Genomic DNA, 21,645 nt, shown 5'->3' with positions numbered 1-21,645 from the left:
TGAGGCCTACTTGCAGAATATTGTTTTGAATTTTGTATTTATCAATCATCGGTCATCATTACACGCAGGCGCAGTCGCGGACAATAGCGGTATATACGCTGAGGGGTTGCGCAATGCATCGCAACCATAATTATTAAATTAAAATATATTGTTATGATATGTATGTTAGTTTAAGGTATTTCTCTATGGGCCTCTAGTTGCCTGAATAAAGGTTCATAAGAATACAATGTATGAACGTGATATAACGCGGCATCCCGACCTTGTCTCGCGGCCTTGACCCGCCGCCGCGGGCGCGCCGCTATCGATTCTCTTATCGATTTATTGCTATGGGACCAATGTACGAACCATAGGCATTGGTATCTGTAAATCTCAATTTAACTCTTTGTACAATTTGTATAATAATATATATATTAACCCCTTACCGCATACGCAGCCATATATGGCGGATATAATATTCAACTCTATTAACAAGTATTAAAGTTCAAATTTCAACAATATTTTTATTACATCTAACACAAATCAACCTAGTCCCACATTACTGTGTTGTGTTGTGGGACTTGTGGGTACTAGCGACGATATCTATAATATATAGAAATACTTAGTACTATATATTCAAAACTATGACACATTGTTAAATAAGAGACGACCTCCTAGACGATCTCGTACTAATTTAGTGCGTGCGTTATTAAGCGGAAACATTAGTGGTAGTTTTTCCATATGAACGTTCTCGACATTTTCCCCTCTGGATTTTGGCCCTAGATGAATATTTTTTATATGAGTTCATATTAGTAACTGTGTCTACAAGTTTCAAGAACTATTAGGTTACTTTAAAAAGCGCTAAAACTGCCAAATAAATGCGCCGTAAACAGACGCCTAGCATACAAAATAGGCAACAAACAATAAACGCAAAAATCAAAACGGTCAGACACAGGTAATTTTCTTCTCATTCCGTTCTCAAAATTTCGTTACGGTTGTTTAGTTTTGGATGAGGAAAATGTCGTGAACGAAATCACGATTTCTGAATTTTTTACGCTGGATTTTTCGCCTAAACTGCAGTTGTCCTTATCGCACTAATATTCTCAATATTTACCTAAAATTCTCAATTCTGTGAAGGGGCTCTGCTGATATTTCCTCTTAAGACCGACAGTCAAGGACTACGAAAGTTGAAAATAGAAATTTCTTTATCTGCCTCCAAATGACTGAATATTATGCAAGAGGCCAAGAGCATCTCCTTGAATATTGTATCTATTCTCCTTGTCTCGTTACGTTTATAAATAAAGACAGATTAATATTTAAAATAGTACTTATACCTCATAATTAAGTCTCCATTAACCAGTATAAATATAACACTGTGTCCAAAACATCGTCTTCACATCGCCAGGGCAGGGTGAGCTCGAGAGTCAACCGTGAATCTCACAAGTCATCAAATGTGCGGAAACTGCCTAATACGACGACAGGTCTGACCTATTGGGTTGTGACCACAGTTGTGACCCTGCCTATGAAGCCGATGATCCTGGGTCCGAATCCCGGTAAGGGCATTTATTTGTGTGATGAGCAAAGGTATTTGTTCCTGAGTCATGCTGTGACTGGGGTTTTATCCTTGTCTGAGTACCTACAACACAGCCTTCTTGAGCTTACCGTGGGACCTATAATATTTATTTATTTAAATAATAACGACCTAGCCTAACTAACCTAGTAGGTAGTGACCCTGCCTACGAAGCAGTGGTTCAAATCCTTATTTTATTTGTGACACACAAAAGCCAGTTTTATAAAGAAAATTCGACAATAATAAATGAAAATAATTAAATATGAAAATACTACTCGTAAAATAAAAGAAAGTATTTATCAGCAATTACACTTGACGTCAAAGTTATGTTAAAATTTCTTCGAGGAGTAAGGTGCAACAGTGTCAACGTATGCCTGACGTCGACTGTACCTATAGACATCAAAAATGTCTTCAGGCTGAGTTCCGACCGTGAATTCGCACGTGTCACCCAATGCACGGAAACTACCTAATAATAAACACAAGCTCAGCGTAACGCTGTGAATGTCAGCTGTTATTTAATTGCTGGCTGAAATAAAACTCCGTGGAGCCGTGCCAGCAGATTCCCATAGAGACGGCTTTTTAGGGTTTTTAATGATACTTCAATTTTTAAGTTCAATGTTTGATTGATTGTTCGTGTTTCTATTCGATTAACAAAAATGAAATAATAAAACAAAGGAGGCAACACAAAACAACTCTCTAGATAAACTAAAATTAACCTATTAAAATGCTCTAAAACTTATGAATAAGTTAAGAGTTTTGCTAGATGTTCAAAAGTATTATTATTGAGATAAATTCACTTTGCACAAAACTTACAATAAGTTTTTTTTTCTTTGCTACATATATACTCTAGTGCTACTCTACTAAAAATAGTATTATACCAAAATTTTAATTTCATATTCCACATTACATTTCTTTCAAATAATAGTCTTTTATTTCATATTCTTGTACTAACAGGTATAACGTCATGAAGGTAAACGCAACCTGCCAAGTATTTCTAAAGGAACAACGCATGTATCGCCCACTGACGTTAAGCTCTAGATTCTAATAATAGTCTTGTATTTTAGCTGACGAGACGAGACGAGTCTGGTGTCAATATGAAGTCACGGTTTGTCGGATGTGTCACTGTCACGCGGTGTGCACGCATTATTTAATAATCACTTTTATTTTTAGACAGGATGTCGATAAAAATATTTTTTTAATTTCCAACACCAAAATGCACATGCATTTTATTTTCAATCACATCTACCTACTTATTCTCTTAAGATACATAATACAACTTTTAGAGTCCAGAGTGCTTGACGCGAACATCGAAATTTAGTTATTTCTGTCTCTATTACCCTTACATATTCGAGTATGATAACTGTGTATTGTGGAACTTAATTTAGGCTATATTAGGCATTATTTGTGTAGGTAATATATGTTTAACAATTATAGAGACTATACATCTCTATTGTATTGTAGTAATTATTTATTTTAAGATTATTATAATGTAATGTTTACCCAGGTATTGGCTGTTGTATTTATAAAAATTTGTTATGTATTTTTCATGTCACTATATGATGTTACTATAATGTTGTATTGACTTGTAAAAGAGCCCTTGAGGCCTACTTGCAGAATAAATTTTGAATTTGAATTTATAGTAGATTTTTATTCATACTAGCATAACAATCAAAACACATTTGCACAACATTCTATTCAGAATAACTTACTTCTCCATTTATTTATTTATTTTATTTAAAGGCTAAACTGTTTGACCTGTCTGTTAGGCACTGTTTTATCTAAACAGACAACAACGAGGGGCGGGAGGGGTTAGGGTCGGCAACGCGCTTGTAACTCCTCTGGAGTTGCAGGCGTACATAGGCTACATAGACTGCTTACCATCAGGCGGGCCGTATGCTTATTGCCACCGACGTAGTATAAAAAAAAAAAAATTCAAATTTGTTTTACAATATATAGAAAGGTAGTGTAAAATAAGCATGCACAGCGAGATAAAATAAAAACGTGCAATAACTATCCTAAAATTATAAAAAAAAATGTATATCCTAAAACTACACTAAATTACAGAATAACATAAATAATTTTAACATTTCAAATTGCTTAATATTATTGTGAAGTATGCATTAATCAGAAGACAAAATATAGCATTACCTGCACGCACCATAAAACCTGGGTAGATTTTTTTATAAACAACCTACACTACACTAAAGAAGATCCATTTGATTTACTGGTATCTTACGAATAAAATAATGTATTATTTCAAGCGACCGTTGAATGTTCGATGTTCGATGACGTAACGCATGTGAAGGTCATCTCTCGGGCTACATTCCACGCTTATCTTATATATATTCAGACTATATATTCAGACCTCTATGATTTCTAATCACATCACTAAATCGAGATGTGAATTCACGTGCACGAAACCTTTTCGATTGTTTCCTTTATTATGTCTGACACATTATGCCGTGCAAATTTTATTTATAATGTTTGTATTTTGCTTTTTATGATAGTGTAGTGCTTACGATGGTCTACTTAATTAACTAGCTAAAATAAAAACAACTAAGTATACTTTGTTCTCATCCAGTGTCAGATAGTTCGTTAAGATCTCGAATATTTCCTATAGTCGAGGACTAACTTGACGCAGAAATTTAGTTACCTTTTCAAGTCCTTTAGTAACGTTTTACGACCGGTCTGGCCTGCCCTGCCTATGAAGCCCATGGTCCCGGGCTCAAATCCTGGTAAGGACATTAATTCGTGTGATGAGCATGGATATTTGTTCCTGGGTCATATAGGTGTTTTCTATGTATTTAAGTATTTATAAATATTTATATATTATATTCATGTATATTGTTGTCTAAGTACCCTCAACACAAGCCTTATTGAGCTTACTGTGGGACTTAGTCAATTTGTGTAAGAATGTCCTTATTATATTTATTTATATTATATTTAGGTCCTATAGCCAACATCCAGTTTTTTCAAAGTTTCAACACAATATGAATTCACTAATATCAGTTGATTAAGTGACGTAGCCGGTGTTACTTTCTTACATAGCATCAGCCAAACTACGCTAAATTGAGATGTCAATTGAATTTATTCTTACTAAAACATGCTTTGAATCAATTATTTAATAATGAACGTGAGTATTCTAAAATCCGTTAGTCAGAACCGGCATCTTTTCCAAAACTCGTTAAATGCAAACTATTAAATGATGTAACCTGTGTGAAGGTCGTCTCTCGAGCTAAATTGGCTACTTGACAGTTTTTTGTGAATAGGGAGCGTGCATGAACTGTAGGAGGCAGCACAGGAGCCGTCAGATTTTTGGCGCGACGCGTACAATAATGTTTTTTGTTCCGATGTAGCCCACAAGATGGCAGAACCTACTATGCACAAGAAAACACGTGACGTGTACATGTGCATGTTTATGGTTCCGATTCAGGCCACAAGATGGCAGACCCTCCAACGCGCACGGTCCCTATAATGTCAATCGATCTTGATTTTCCTAAGGATCAAATGTCTATATAGAACTCATCAAAGGTCAGAAATAAGAGTTAAAGTCTGAAGCTCGCACTCGACGATTGAAACGCCTCTAACAAAATGATAATGTAATGTGACGTCACATTACATTAGTCTGTCCTAAATATATGGAAGATCAAGAAAATGCATTTTGACCGTGAATTATTGCGTTTATGTATATAGTTGTCATATAATTTATTTTTCAATAACATTTAAGGAATCGAATGGTATAACTTTTTTTTTTATATTTGAAAGTTCAAAAAGATTTTTTTTAAAGATTTTAGGCCTTGTGTTTTTATAATCTAAATAATATGTTTTTTTTTAATTCCACTTTTTTATAACGAATGCCCCATTTTTATTCATTTAGCTAAATTTTGTTATAATATTCAACATGTGTCAAGTACCCAATTGCTCCTCTATCGAGAGCCCGCCAATCTAACAGACCTAATCTAACTTGACTTCCAATCACTTGCTAAATTGAGACATGAACTCATCTCGCTTCGAAACATACATTGATTCATGCAATTGTTTACATAAGATAGAAATAACATATTGAGATCATATTCATATCCTTCGCAATGGAAGTAGTGGAAATAATCGGGCATGTCTTTTCTCATATCTTATCGTGTGTGTGTGTGTAAAGTTATAAAGTGTGGAAGTACTAAAATAAATAAATATTATAGGGACATTCTTACATAAATTATTGACTAAGTCCCACGGTAAGCCAAGAAGGCTTGTGTTGTAGGTACTCAAACAACGATATATATAATATACAACTACTTCAATATATATAAATCATCCATGACTCAGGAACAAATATCTGTGTTCATCACACAAATAAATACCCTTATCGGGTTCGAACCCAGGACCATCGCCTTCATAGGCAGGGTCACTACCCACTAGGCGAGACCGGTCTTAAAACTTCATATTTTCATAAGATTTGACGTTTAAGGTCTTTACACACTCTGTTACTGAAAGTCTATGTATGCTGGGTATGATTCTAACACACCGACTTAGAAAGCAAAAGAAATTACTGCCTCGGGTGAGACTTGAACTGGCGACCTCTGGACCTCTGGAATTCAAGTCTCACCGAAGGCAATAATGAATTTAATGATTTAATAAGAGAGTTAAAGAAACGACGAAGCGCTTCCAGAAAAGGTAGGTAGTTCAAAATTCAAAAATTATTCTGCAAGTAGGCCTCAAAGGACTCTTTTACAAGTCAATACAACATTTATACTAACATCATATAGTGACATGAAAAATACATAACAACATTTATAAATACAACAGCCAATACCTGGGTAAACATTACATTATAATAATCTTAAAATAAATAATTACTACAATACAATAGAGATGTATAGTCTCTATGGTTAAAAACACATTAAATCTGGAGATGTAAAGGTCCCCATTGTCAGAGTACTAATACTAATAAAATTTGGAGGTGTAAAGTTTCTCCAAGTGTCAAAATAAAATTTATACTAAATAAATAAACCGCGTCTGGACTGTTAAACTAGCAGTCTTATAAACTAATGCTACAGAATACATAACTAGTATGTACCAAGTCAAATATATTATACAGTATGACAGAGACGTATACGTGGAGACCACGGTTAATACATTAAATTTGGAGATGTATAAGGTCCCCACGTGTCCTTGTGCTCCTATTGGCTAGCCTAGCCATAGATACCCGCCAGATATCTGAGTTATAAAAACACAAGTTTATAATATAGGTGATGGTCGGCTCTTTATCATTTGTCACCATGCCTGTCACATTCTAACAAGTGTGTAAGTGCGAAAGTGACAGGCATAGTGACAAGCGATAAAAATGGAACCATGATGTCACTGATTGCGTATGTAAATGTCCTAATAAAATCAATCAGTTTTAGTTATAGGAGTAGTTTGTTTTGATAGTGAATACCGCGGCGGTGCAGCGGTTCCGCGTTCTAAATTTGAAATCTCCCGCATTGACCCAGTTTGACGGAGTCTGCAGCGCGGATGAACACGTGAAATCTTTTAATGTTTTCTCAAAGTTCGGTATCGTAAACTCAGGTAACTTTAGTCCATAATATAACTAACTATGTAATAGTATATCTTAGATCGAAAATAAATGTAACGAGCATAATTTGACAATGCTTTAAATTAATTACTTAATGACTTTTTTTATTATTAATTTTTAAATGTTTCTTTTATTAGTATTATATAGTGTAATAAGTAATGTATGGGTCTTGTTATCCGAAATAAATGATTAAATTAAATAATTTAAAAATTGGACCATTGTTGTAGTATAGGTATTACGAAGTAGGAATTTATAATAAAAATATATTTATACTAGCCACTTTCCAGGACTTCGTGTGTGTAAAAGCCGTTAAACATTAACTTCATTTTTCCCATCTTCAGGGTTGAATTTCCAAAAATCCTATCTTAGTGGAATTCTACTTATATTTGAGTTCTTATATGCTTCTTATATTCCAATCTTGTCGCACTCGTCGACTTCCAACTTTATTATCGATATTTATCAGTGCAAGGGGCCGATTTTTGAATTTCGATTTCGTGCTGACCCTTTACAACGAGTGGTCAATACCACTGGACTCCCAATTTATAGCGCCCGTATTTCAAAAATAGCATTTCGCCGTTTTCCGGAGATTTTCGGGAGACGAAATCGAGCGCTCGGATTTCAAAAATCGGCCCCAATACCCAGAAAATTTCATTATTTCCTCCACTATTTTTTGTGCCTAGTCACTTCCGTATCCCAGCACGACTTTTGGCAAAATTTAACCCGTCATAATGTCCTCGTAAAACTGCCATAAAAATGTCATAACGCGAATTCCAGGTCGCTGGCCAGAACAAAGTAGTTACCGTGTTTTACGGCTCCGAGAACGCTGCATTGCTTGCAATACACGATAAACTGCTATTTAGTAGGTATACGTTCTAGTAACTTTTTAAAATTAGGAAAAACTACAAAAAAATAACTAAAGACCAAGATATACCACAAAAAAAAAAAAATTACTTACCTACCTGCCAGAATCATAATATATGAAATAAAGATACTCACGCTAGTGTCGCCGGGTCCGGTCACTTCAGTACCTATTTTATAGCATCGTATAAGCATCACGTGATCCCCGATCACCCGTCAAAGAAAACAAGTGTCGGACGCATAGATGGTAGGATCACATCATCACATGAGGGTAGGGCTGTCATCTCGAATTTCGCCAAAGCCGGACAAAGATTCAAAAAAAGCCGAACATTTGGCGTAAATCGCATTTTTTCCCCGGACGAGTTCGAAAATAATATTTTTAAAAAATAAGACCTTTAATTTTACATGTAGTTTTAATGTGCTTCCTTACATGATAAGTGTCCGGGTTTTCCCGGACACTTCTTGACAGACCCCCCCCCCCCCAAACGGCCCCCGGACGGCCTCCAAACTAGGACAAATCCGGGAAAACCCGGACGGATGGCAGCCCTACATGAGGGATAGAACACACGCAATTAACGCAATGCGCAAAATAACCTACGTAATTTGGTCGGGTTATTTGTTGCCCACCACAAACCGCACTAAAATTTACAATGGGGAATAAAAAATATTAAACTGAAAAGGACAAACGATCATAGCGCTTTCTCTGCTACTCCTACTGAAAGTTCCATAAGAGAATCTCAGTTATCTGCCGGCTCCACCATTTCATCTCTATACCTATTATACCTCTATTGTCAGAAGCCTCGGCCCGGACCCGGACGAAGCGTGAATCATGCTTTATACTGTAATCTTTTGAAGAACACGCCCATAAACTGACAGTATTTTCTCTCTAATAAAAGAGTATAGTCAGGGGCAAGTATAACATGGAGCTATAGCGTATTCATAAACACATGGTGTACTGTACTGCCCCAAAACCCACAACTGCTGTAAAAACCGTTAAGTGCATCTGTTTGGGTGCTCACCCACATCCCGAATACCGCTTACATTATTACATCATGGGAATATGTGTCATCTTGTCGTGAATGGTAATGTCATCAAATAAAGTAAACTAACAATTAATAATAAAAGAGTAGAGGGAGTATTAGTATTTGCGAGTTTTGATATAGGTAAAAAACTAAAGTAAGTCACCTGTTGTATGTAGTTGTGACGTGTTCGAATAGACATTTGTTTTGTTTGTGTGTGTCTTTTAAACATGTATTGTCTATTCGAACACGCCACAACTACATACAACAAGGTGACTTACTTAAGTTTTTTACCTATAGTAGGTATTAAAATTGGGTCTCGCGAGAATTGTTTAACTGTTTACAATGTGGAGCGCGATCGTAGCTTTTCACACGGGGCACCACGCATATCGCAGGTATACATAGTATCTATTTGTTATTGTAAAATTAGTAGCCCCGGACTTATTTATATTTATTTATAAACTATAGGTCTATTCCTTGTCTATAAGTTTTGATCAAAAATTGTATATGACTATTTGTTTCTAAATAAATAGAAGAAAAAAATTAAATGTCACACTTGAATGAGATACGATTTTTTACAAGTAACCAGGATTCGATGACAATTTGCACGTCACCGTGATGTCACGTGTCCGTCTTACGAATTTTCAATCTGACGGTCACGTAACCCCTGTCGCGAGTTTAAAATATTTTCCCCATCACAAAAAGTGCACAGCGCCGCTAAAGAAGTTTTCACTTCTGTTCAGTTTCAATCCTGAAATTTGTCTAAGTAAAATATGAATCACACTAGATCGGTCCAGATCGGGGCCGAGACGTCCGACATTTCGTGTTCTATAGAAAATATCACGTGATCACCGATCACCCATCATAGAAAATGAAGTGTCGGACACCACGGCCCGGACTCATACCGATCTAGCGTGAATCATCCTTAATGTTAAAATAGAATATCAATAAGCTTTACTTGCAATAATGCAAGAAGCGTACGTTTATGACGTCAGCCCGCGTAGCCAACATGCCAATCGCGTAGTCATCTCTCTTTATCAATCTTCTATATTAGTGCGACCGTGACAGTTGCGTTTCGTTCACTACGGAGCGTTAACGATCGGCACGTTGGCTACGCGGGATGCACATTCACTTAGCGTCATAGTTTTATAATGAGACAAGCAAACAATTTAATAGCGGTATGTATACATGTTACAATTCCGTGGCGCGTTATGTCACTTCGCCGGTTAGGTGACAGTGATTCATGCACGCCATCGCGTGACGTCATTATGACGCCATCTTTTCAGGAGGCGAATTCGGTTCTAACAATTTGATAAAAAAAACATCATGAAAAAAAAAATTACTTTAGCCATTACGGATCCAAGCTTTACCGCCCTCTTGACTATACTGTCAAGTGTCAGTTTGTGTTGTTTAGTATCGTCTTAACACCGGCAGGAATACAAAAGTATGAGTAGGGTCTAGTATTATTTGGCTGCAGTTTTCTGTAAGGTGGAGTAACTTCCCCAGTTGGGCTCTGCTCTAGATCTGGAATGATCCGCTGTGCTGTGCCCTACTACATGAAGTGAAATGACATTCACAGTGCCAATACGTAGTTTAAGGACGTACCCGGGTCCAAAAATGACAGATACAAATAAAAAACTCGAAATCATTTCCATATTTCATCAACTATTTGATTGTCACAGCTAAACCGCAAGTGGAAAGCGGTTATACGAGTAAACCAGCGGGCGCCAAAGCGTTATGAATAACAATGCCACGACGGTACTTTGTAGTATTACCTTGGAACAATCCTCTAGAACACTTGTAAACTTTCACGCCCTAATCACTCTTCACACTCTGTTCGGTTACCTACTCTTCCAAATCCTTTGGAAGAGTACGTAACGCGACAACTTATAGAAACCTTGGGCAGTCTCCATCAGGATAGATCATAGAAGTTATATATTCAAAAATATCTCAATATGAATAATTACTATATTTTCGGGTTTTTTTATACGATTTATTGGTTAACCAACCCAATACAAAACCGCCTGGATTATCAAAATACTTTTCGTTGTCTTGTTTCTGACCATTCGGTCACGCTTCTAATCTAGTCTTTTATCAAATAAATAAAAAGAGTTGAGTGCTATTTATTGCATATCTTTCTAGCTGTAAATTATAATTCACATGAGAAAAATTAAAAACTAAATTTCACCTCATAAAAAAACTCCACTCCGTCACAATTTTTGGGGCCGAAAAAAACTACAAAGCGAAAGAATTGTGACCCAATTATGGCACTATTACAATGCTTTTTCTACGAGTTAACCGAAATAATAAAACAAATTAAATTAAATTAAAAATGTTAATATCTTGAAAATTTAACTGCTTCAGTGCAAAACACATCCCGAATCCCATTGATGTCGTTTGTATGAAACAATAATTAAGTATTGTATCATAACAATGTTCTATCCAGTTCTAGACCTACATTCCATAATATAGGTATTAACAAAAACATATAACAGTCAGTCACTGTCCGGTCAAGGTTTCATAATTAAAATATTTTCCTCCTTGTTTTCCTTTACCTATGTGTATAATTTAGTTACGTTACGTTGTCACTTTGGTCACATGACAAGATGCCATTTTAAGTCTTATTTTATACCTACTAATATTATGGTGACATTCGGAAGGCGACTGCATGTTGTAGCGTTGCGGGTGCAGCGTTAGGGCAACGATAAATGGGCGATGCGTCGATGTGGGTCAAAATTATATTCGTCGTCTTTTTTTTCCCAAAAAATGTGACAGTGTAGCTTTTTGTATGAGATCTTTTTTTGTTTTGGTAAATGTAATCTACAGCTAACATACATGCAATAGCACTCGTCAGCAAAAAGTACATTGTTTCTTGCCATAAGGGACGCTCTGACAGGTTATTCATATAAAGATACAAGCAAATTTCGTCCTTATGGTAAGCGACAAAGTTGCACCATTTGACGTTCACAAATACAAAAATGCGTGACAGAGTGGTCCAAAACAAGACAACGAAAATAATTTTGACCCGGCACTGTCAATTTTCTTAACAACCGAACTTTCGTGAAACACAGACATATTGAATAAGTACATTAAAACGAGTGACGCACGTATTTTTAGTCGAAAATTGCTTGACATGTTTGGCTCCATACCGAGTGGTAACAACGGGAGCACGCGTATAAGTGATCCGATTTAATGTATCTAATTACCCACCCACTTCTTCAGTAGAAAAAGGCGATAAATTTAAAAAATGTAGGCGCAAAGGGTTGATCTCCCATAGAAAATTTTAATATCACGCCTTTTTCTATTGACAAGTTGGGTGTGTTTGAGTATAATATATATGAAACACACTAGAACGGTCCAGATCGGGGCCGAGGTGCCCGACACTTCATTTTCTATAGAAAAGATCACGTGATCACCGATCACCCGTCGGACACCACGGCCCGGACTCGTACTGATCTAGCGTGAGTCATCCTTAATAAATAAATAAATATATAAATATTATAGGACATTATTACACACATTGACTAAGTCCCACAGTAAACTCAATAAGGCTTGTGTTGAGGGTATTTAGACAACGATATATAATATATAAATATTTATAAATACTTAAATACACAGAAAACACCCATGACTCAGGAACAAATATCCATGCTCATCACACGAATAAATGCCCTTACCAGGATTTGAACCCGGGACCATCAGCTTCGTAGGCAGGGTCACTACCCACTAGGCCAAACCGGTCGTCAAAATAGAATATCAATAAGCTTTACTTGCGCTTTGCGTTGCGTTGCTGTTGTATTGAAACTGACAGTGACATTGCCGATAACGCTGTTGCAGTTCTAAACCGAATGTAAGCTTTATTCAGCTAATAGACATAACATGACCTTTAATGCAATGCATTGTCAACACTCTTCAATGCATATTACGGCATTAATAACAAACACAAACCGTGTATCTTAAATATTTATTATGCAACATAGAGGTCGGCAAATAATTATGTCACGAATCATTACATAAACACAATATTGCTGTTTATGTTTCAATGAGTACCCAAGCCGCCGAGTTTCTTGCCGGTCCATATCCCATACCCTCCTCCAATTGAGGAGGGGTTTAAACTTAAACAATGGCTCCTACAGGCGCAATTTTATGATATGAACGATTTCGTAAAAAAATCATAAATGTATGAAATATATGTACAAAATTTAATATCTACATTAATGTTGTAATGATGCTTTAATTTTAAAGTATATACTTACTTTATATGTCAGAAGCGCCGGTGGCCTAGCGGTAAGAGCCTGCGACTTGCAATCTTGCGGTCGCGGGTTCAAACCCCGGCTCGTACCAATGAGTTTTTCGGAACTTAATGTACGAAATATTATTTGATATTTACTAGTCGCTTTTCGGTGAAGGAAACATTGTGAGGAAACCGGACTAATCCCAACAAGGCCTAGTTTACCCTTTGGGTTGGAAGGTCAGATGGCAGTCGCTTTCGTAAAAACTAGTGCCTACGCCATATCTTGGGATTAATTGTCAAGCGGACCCCAGGCTCCCATGAGCCGTGGCAAAATGCCGGGACAACGCGAGGAAGAAGATACTTACTTTAAATGTCAATCTATTTACAAACCGACTTGTAACGAATGTTACTAAGAAATGTTTTCTTTCTTTTCTTTTCTAAATCTTCTCGGGTCAGAGGTGTAGGTTAGAGCCGGTGTATCTTTATTTGACGTTTATAAGCGCATTTTTATATGCTTACTTGAAGTAAACTATTTTATTCTTTAAGCTAGGAACATTTCTATTTTTAGATCTATCTATACGTGTTTATGAATGTGATATGATATAGTGCATGCTCCCTTTAAGATTTTAATTCGTGTCATCCAAGATGACGCGCATATTTGTCAAAACTAACCTTTAATTACAAAATTAACGCTCTCCTACCGGAGAACAGAAAAAAGAAGACTCTAAAGCGCGCGGTTGTTTTATACGATAAACGCGATGCGATAAGCGTTAAACGCGATGCCTCACACCCATTTTACATCAGATAATCTAATGACACTACATTTACGCGATAAACGCAGCGGTAAGCGTATTGTCATTTTTCCTACATTGTTGACACATGCGTTCAACGCTGCGTGTATCGCATAAAACAATCGCGCGCTTAAAAGTACTTAGTAAAGTTTCAAACGCAGTGAAAAAAGTAGTTTAATTAGTCAATAAAGTCATTACCATCATTATGCTTTAAAATACACCGCCAATTGTTCACAGAATTGTTAGATTTTATAGTCAATTGTGCCCTGAGAAATCGGATATGCGGAACGATACGACTTCATTAATTGTTGGATAATAATTTCTTAAATAAATATTATAGACCGGTGGCCGGCTGTATGAAACCCACCTGATAAAAAATAGAAAATACCTACTATGTGGGGGTAGCTGACATTTAGTAGCTTCAACTGCTCTTGGTCGACCGCGGCTTAACTTGGCAAATTTACTGACATGCTTAAATAATAGTTTAAGCTATGAACAAACCATATTTTCAATATTGATTTTTGAAGAGAAAACTTCTTTAGCGGCGCTGTGCACTTTTTGTGATGGGGAAATGTTAAACTCGCGTCAGGAGTCGTGTCAGGGGCCTACCGCGAAAACCGAATTGCGGGGATCTTTCTCTTTTACTCCTAGTAAGACGTCATTAGAGTGACAGAGAAAAATGCCCGCAATTGACGAATTTCGATTTTCACGGTAGCCGCCCTGGTCACGTGACCGTCAGATTGAAAATTCGTAAGACGGACACTCAAATTGAATGTCATCGAAGCCTGGTTACTATTGAAAAATCGTATCTCATTCAAGTGTGACATTTTATTTACTTCGACAAGAAAAGGAGCGTGATTGCTTTACTTAATATGATGGTGAACGATTCATTAACATTTACTGATTGTGTAGGCTGTAGATCTGCTCACGTGTCATGAATTGTACCTATATGTTATATAAACTTCCAAAACTAACAAGAAAAAAAATGGCGTTGCTTTGCACGCTTTAATTAAACCATATTTAAACATAACTACTACTAGGTACTATCTAAAAAGTTTAATGTATCTTTTATAGCTGTTGGAATCCCTTGTATACATAAATAACAAAATTTGCAATACATTGCGTCTTGGAATAAATATTAAAGTGTGCTAAAAATCAGAATACAAGTTATTTTCAAAAGTAGCTGAACAAAAATTAGCCAGTTTAAGGAGTACAGCCTACAGTTTAATTTTTTGCTCGTGGCCACACCCGGTATAATTTATTAATTGGCTATGCTCGAAGTGCGTGATGAAGAATCCAAAAAGAACCGATGTTCGCTATCGACATAGCAAAAACGAATATAGAGGGGCAAAATTGTTGTTTAACCCCTTGTGCTAATTAGATCCGAGCAAAGGAAAGATTCCAAAATTATAAAGTGGAGCGTTGCGAGGATTTCAAGGCAAATAAATGGTTTAAATAAACTTTGCTACTCCATAAAGTTTTCACCACACCAACGCTTGTAAATACTGTAAAATATTATAAATAACATACAAATGAACGTTTATAATTCAAACTATATAGTAGGAGGAGGAGGTAAATAATTAAACTAAGTATTTCTTCGAACCTTCAGGAAAACCTAACTGAAAATACACGTTTTGTAATTCAAACTTAGCTTGATCCAAATATTCGGAGCCACGACAATAATGCCTCGATTTACATAAGCTAACCATAAAGGCCGTTCTTGATCTAGATTTTTTTATACACGACCTAATAATACGCAAGCCAATAATACCTACCCAGCAAATACAAACTCTATTACGAAAGCATAAAGTTTTATTTAGTTTGCGGTCCGCTGACAGCTGTAAGATTTGTTGATCTAACAGGAAATGCCGGGAAGTTATTTTGTTCATTTATTTTATTTTGTCTTTGAAGCCATTCGGAGTTTCGTGTTAAGGGAGAAAGTTTAGTAGATTTATTTATGTAATTAATAGAGTAAATTTCGGTGTTTCGTGATGGTTAGAAATAGTATGCTAATGGGAAACCATTTAGAGTTCTGACTGAAATGAATTATGGATACATTACACCCTAATGGTGCGGGCTAGATTTAGACCATATTAAACGTCTAAAACATTCCATTCGTACCAATTCGTTTTTGACACATGCCGTAAGATGGCACTTGTGGCCCCTATGGTTTTTTTTCTTGCTAGCGTTTGACCCGGCTTCTTGCCACGGCTCATGGAAGCCTGGGGTCCGCTTGCCAACTAATCCCAAGAATTGACGTAGCCGTAGGTACTAGTTGTGCCTACAGTGACTGAATACTCTTATATAGAAAGTTTGAAGTAAGGATATGTCCGTTCCTTCAGTGTTACCATGTGCTGAATCAACAAGAGGAATTATTTTACTTGTATTTCTGAAGTGGTATTTTCACTAGCTTTCATTTGATACCCATATTGCTATGGAAAGAAAAACACCCTCACTCACATACTCTCAATACGGCACGACAATATCGAGAGATCAAGAGTGTAACCTTAAAAGGAAATACTAGCTGAGCCCCTTTGACAGATTTGAGAATTTTCCTTAACCTTTTGAACGCCACGCCTATCGTACGCGGCGCGTAATCGTGAACATTGTCGGTAGGCATGAAGGTTGATATTGGGATGTAGACGCGCGCGTCATATGACGTCTTCGGCGGTCAAAAGGTTAAATATCTCTGGGCGGCTCCTAACATTAGTACGATAGGCAACTGTAGTTTAGGCGCAAACCCTGCGTAAAAATCTCAGAAATCGAGGTTTTGTTCTCGACATTTTCCTCCTCCAAAACTTAAGCGATCATAACGAAACTTTGGTAACGGAATGAGAAGGAAATTATCTGTGTCTGAACGTTTTGAATTTTGTGTTTTTTGATGCCGATTTTATGAGCTAGGCGTCTGTTTACGGTGCATTTTTTGCCATTTTTAGCGATGTATGAAATAACCTAGTTCTTATAAAAACCAGAATATCAAAAAAAGGAAAACGTTAAACTCTATATAACTAGTCGTTCGCCCCGAACTGAGACATACTTAGTCGGCAAAGGATCGAAAACCACGTGCAATTTATTGCAATGTCTGTGGAACCCTTAAAAGTAACCATAGTGATTAAAATAAACTGTATCTGTGGTAAGCCGTAATCTTTCTATCTAAATTCATAATTCGTAATTTTTCTAGTCTTTATATCTACATGTAAACATTCATTTGTGCCTACTTTAGTCTAATTCTAAGGCTGTAATGTTTTGTAGCATTGCCTGTAAAAAAAATTCAATGCGGTGTTAAATAAAAAAATTCTATGTTCTATCTTCTTTCTTGACAATTGTCAAATACCTATACGTATTCTGTTTATTTTATTTTTGTTTTTATCTTGTTAATTATTTTAAATACGTAAACCGACTTTCATTTGATACCAAACTCGACCATACTTTCTTGCAAATAAGATGACCAGAATAGCAAGATCCCCTCACAAATAGCTTTTTGTCCTTCTAGGCTTTTATAGCTCCAAAACCCCTTGATCAAGCCTGCTCATAATTTAATGACTAAAATATAATGCCCTCAAGTACACGTTTACCCAATTTCATTTAAATTAGAACAAATCTGCTTAAGTAATTGTCCATCAAACTATCCTCTGATAGTTCAGCGTAATAACATCGAAAAGCCGGGAGGTGCCCCTAGCCAGCTGTGTGTTCCAAGTCGAATATAATAACTTCGCTTCGCTCGCTCGTTCGAAAATAATAATCTAGGGCCAAAATCCAGAGAAGAAAATGTCGAAAACGTTTATAAGGAAAAAGTACCACTAGTGTTTCCTCTAAACGGTGACGAGCACCATAGAGATAAGCTAACAGTTGCGTCATGTTCATGTGTAGATAAGCAATGCAAACTCTTGCGCATACTCAAACTGCAATGTTTAGGTGTTCCCATTCAGCGACGGAATATGGAAAAACGAAAACTCTTTGATAAAGAGATAATAAGACACGTCATTCAAATAATTCTGATTTGCACAGCAGAATGCTGTTGTGCTGTGAAATTAGTGTTTTTGCTGTGCAATTCGTTTTTAGGTTAGGTTAGGTTAGTATTTTTAGGTTAGGTTAGTAAATTTTAATAAACGTAAAAGCAAAATCAGCTTATATAATAAGCTGATTATATTTAACCAAAAGTCAAGTATTAGACAATACATACATATGTACAAACTTTTTTGAAGATAATTAGATATGTATTCTGTAAAGAACAGCAGCCTATGACTCGTAAGCTTTAAATCGCTATGACTATCATTATCATCGTCTAAAAATAAGGTCGAATACCTATTATTCAATATTGAACTTTGTCAAGTAAATATTTAAATCCTTCAATATGTAGTTGTGGGAAATGTTCGACAATTAAGCAAATGGTTTTTAAACACATTTAACTAGCGTGATTTAAAACTTTTCGATTTATTATGAAAGAACAATTTGGTTAGTTAACTGTTGTTTTATTGGCAAAGTTTTCAAATGACTCAACTTCGAATAAATCCATTCCAATACATTAAAAATAGTGATAATGAGTAATGTATCTACTTAAATTCAGTTTTGAAATAGTTTTTCCTCGTAAACTTTTGAAATGAATATCGCTGTTCGACTTCGAACCCGTTTTCTTAGAATACAACTTGTTATGTGTGAATTTTCAAGGCAGTGTCATGAATTTCGACCTACATTTTCGATAAACATGAATAAAAGTCTAATGTTAGATAAAGAATAATGGTAGAGTCAGACCAAGATAACTCAGCATAGACTGTACAAGTGACACTGTGTGGAAGTGTCATGTCAAATGCTTATGACAATAAGACATTTGCAGTAGTATTTGTACCCACAATTCCATATTTTTTTCCATCAAATTCAGTGATTTCAGGAGTCAAAGATATGATTTTAGTGGGAATACGTCTGTCATTTAACTCAGGCAGTTGGTAAGGACTTAGTATGGTCAGTACCGGCAGGTTGAAGCTGGTTTGATGTTAAGTAAGTAAAAATGTAATATATAAACTAGTTGGTTGCAACAGTGTGATAAGGGAAAGCTGTGGACTGAACGAAGATGTAGTGACAAAGGTACTCGTATGTTGAGATGGTTTGGACACGTGGAAATAATGAGAGAAAGAAGGCTGACAAAGAGAGTATATAAGGGAGAAGTAAAAGAGGGAGCTGGAAAAGAGTAAGCCTCGGCGGACTTTTCTGATCAAATCGGGGAAATCCTGAAGGAAGGCCAGGCCAAGAGCACCCTAAACCGGCGAGCGTGTATGAGGAATATTCGTAATGTTATGAAAGTGAAAGAAGCGAAATAGGTATGTCAGGTGTCAAGTGGAAATCCGAGATTCCTTCTTTACTCGTACCAATCGCCTGAGATAAGTAACCTGTAGTATCAAAATTAGGTAGCAAATTTAAATCCCTTACCTCCTCCACGGACTTCTTCGAAAACTCGTTCATGGACACAATCCATTGCTGCACTAGTTCGTTCACAATAACCAGATCATTATATAACCACGTCAACAAGTCGTTCACCCACTGTACGCTCGGCGGATCGGGGCCCGTGCACGTCGGTACTATGACGCTTTGGTGCTTCTTGTGCAAAGCTTCGGGGCCAGGGGACATGCGTCCTAAACGGCGCTTATTTGGCGGTGTAGCTGGCACAAATCCACTAGGCTTCGGCTTGAACGAGTTAAACGTAGCACTTTTAACTTTAGCCGTAGTAGCCAACACTGTATCAGCGCTGTTAACGATCTCACTAGCCGTAGATTTCGTTGATTTAGGTTCTTCTTTTGGCTTTTCTGATTCAACAGCTTTGGGCTTGAAGCGGCTGTAAGCCCATTTCGCTATGCCGAGAAGGACTATGGAGAAAAGTAGCCAGATGAAGATAAGCATGACTAGGTTATCCATGGCTGTGTCCATATAATCGAAGCTGCATATCAGATCGTCGACGGCCTCGGCGAGGTCAGCCATGGCGCTCCATGTTGTCGTCCACCACGAGCGTTCCGTGCCCGCCGCCGTCCCGCCACCAACTGAGGCCATTTTTTTTCTATTTCTGAACGCGCTATTTTGGTAACCAGCTCCGTCTCTTTCTCTTAGGGCGCGTTCAGAGTCATTTTAAACAATGAACACAGTATTAATAGTCCGTTTGGTCGTTCGTTCGTTCGTATTTAAATGTTGTTTCCGTCCGTGATCTAAGATGACATTGTTTGAGGCTGAAACAAATGAAAAATATCGTTAGAATACTGCTAAATAAAAATAACACCGTGTCTGGGAGAAATTGATTATTTTGATTAAACCTTTAACGGTCCAGATTGAAAACAATTAGGTATCATTGCTATTTTGTAGTCAAGAAGATGATGTTATGGAGTGATCGTTTTTGTCTTATAATACGGATTGCGCCCTATAAAAAATTAAAACCGGCTGTTATCTATCTCCACGATAATTTTTTTATTGTTATTTATGTTGTCTTGAGCAATAAAATAATAAAAAGTGTAACTATTTGTATTGTATTATAATACGATGATTAATTCGATTAACTATAATTATGATCGTAAATTCATACATAATGCCAGGTATTAGAATTAACCTCGAGGTCCTTGAGCAATTGACAACTAAATAGGACAATAAGGACATCCATCAAACCATTACACAAGTCTAAAATAATAATTATTATATTATTAATAGCTAAGTAGGTAAATAGCAGTCGATGGGACTTGACTTAATACCTATAGCCTAAATCTGTAGCTGTAGTTTACACTCGAGCACTCGACGTTGACGTTAGTGTTTGCGTAAACTCGCAGTTCATCTCGCTCGCACTTATATTAGTGCAGTAGAGAGGGAATGCGATTAAGTTCACGGATACGCATTTTTGACGTGGTCTAGTTAGCATCTTCTTAAGGCAGCTTTTCTACTGAGGCGGAGTTGAGAAGAATCATCGACTCCTCTTATCTCTGCCTCAACGGAAAGCCAGACTGAGAGTTACACGAACTTAGCCGCACCATATAATAGAAGATACGTTCTCATTTTAAAATGACATTCTGAAATACAGTGTAATATAACGTCACTCAATATAACGTATCACTACCTACCCTAATAACATCGAGAAATTTTTGGTGAGAAACCGTACCACTAGAAAATCGCCTTTACTTTCGGAGATTTTTAGCGTTCTTCACAACCCGATCATAGCACGACTACGTGTGTGGATGTCGTGATGCCTACACATTTTATCCTGTGAATAATAGTAGCAATACTACAGATTTTCTGAAATATTTTTTACGCCTAAAAACTTTTTAATAAACAATGGCTTTTGTCTAACAGATCAGAGGTTAACCCCTTAATCTGTTAAACAATAGTTATTTGTTTTACAAGAGGGAAAAGTTGTTGTTTAACCGCTCGTGCTAATATTGATACCCGAGCAAGCGAAAGATTCCAAAATTGAACCACGAGCGTAGCTAGTGGTTCTAGAAGTGGAATCTTGAGCATTGCTAGGGTTTCAAGGCACGAGGTTAAACAAACTTTGCCTCCAAGTGAAACCCATTTATTTTTCAAAAATTCAAAAGCAACAATGTCGTTTAAAATGCAACGGTATCGTGATAGTATTATTTATTTATTTTATTTTAAATTTAATT

The 21,645-nt window shown here is 36.6% G+C and overlaps 2 protein-coding genes across 8 annotated transcripts in view; one reads left to right on the top strand and one right to left on the bottom strand.

Moving 5' to 3' along the window:
* The window catches only part of LOC133524262 (uncharacterized), a 33,646-nt gene extending 13,388 nt beyond the window's left edge, over positions 1–20,258 (bottom strand). The window contains exon 1 of the mRNA XM_061860161.1: positions 19,442–20,258. Within this exon, the coding sequence (XP_061716145.1) occupies positions 19,442–20,056 (615 nt within the window). The 5' untranslated portion in view covers positions 20,057–20,258. The remainder of the gene's footprint in view (positions 1–19,441) is intronic.
* The window catches only part of LOC133524266 (kazrin), a 204,157-nt gene that overhangs the window by 31,420 nt on the left and 151,092 nt on the right, over positions 1–21,645 (top strand). The gene's annotated exons all lie outside the window — the stretch shown is intronic.

This window comes from Cydia pomonella, chromosome 13 (genome assembly GCF_033807575.1).
Source record: "Cydia pomonella isolate Wapato2018A chromosome 13, ilCydPomo1, whole genome shotgun sequence".
NCBI lineage: Eukaryota > Metazoa > Arthropoda > Insecta > Lepidoptera > Tortricidae > Cydia > Cydia pomonella.
The sequence above is the reverse complement of the archived record's forward strand: the minus strand, read 5'-3'. Positions and strand labels throughout refer to the sequence as shown.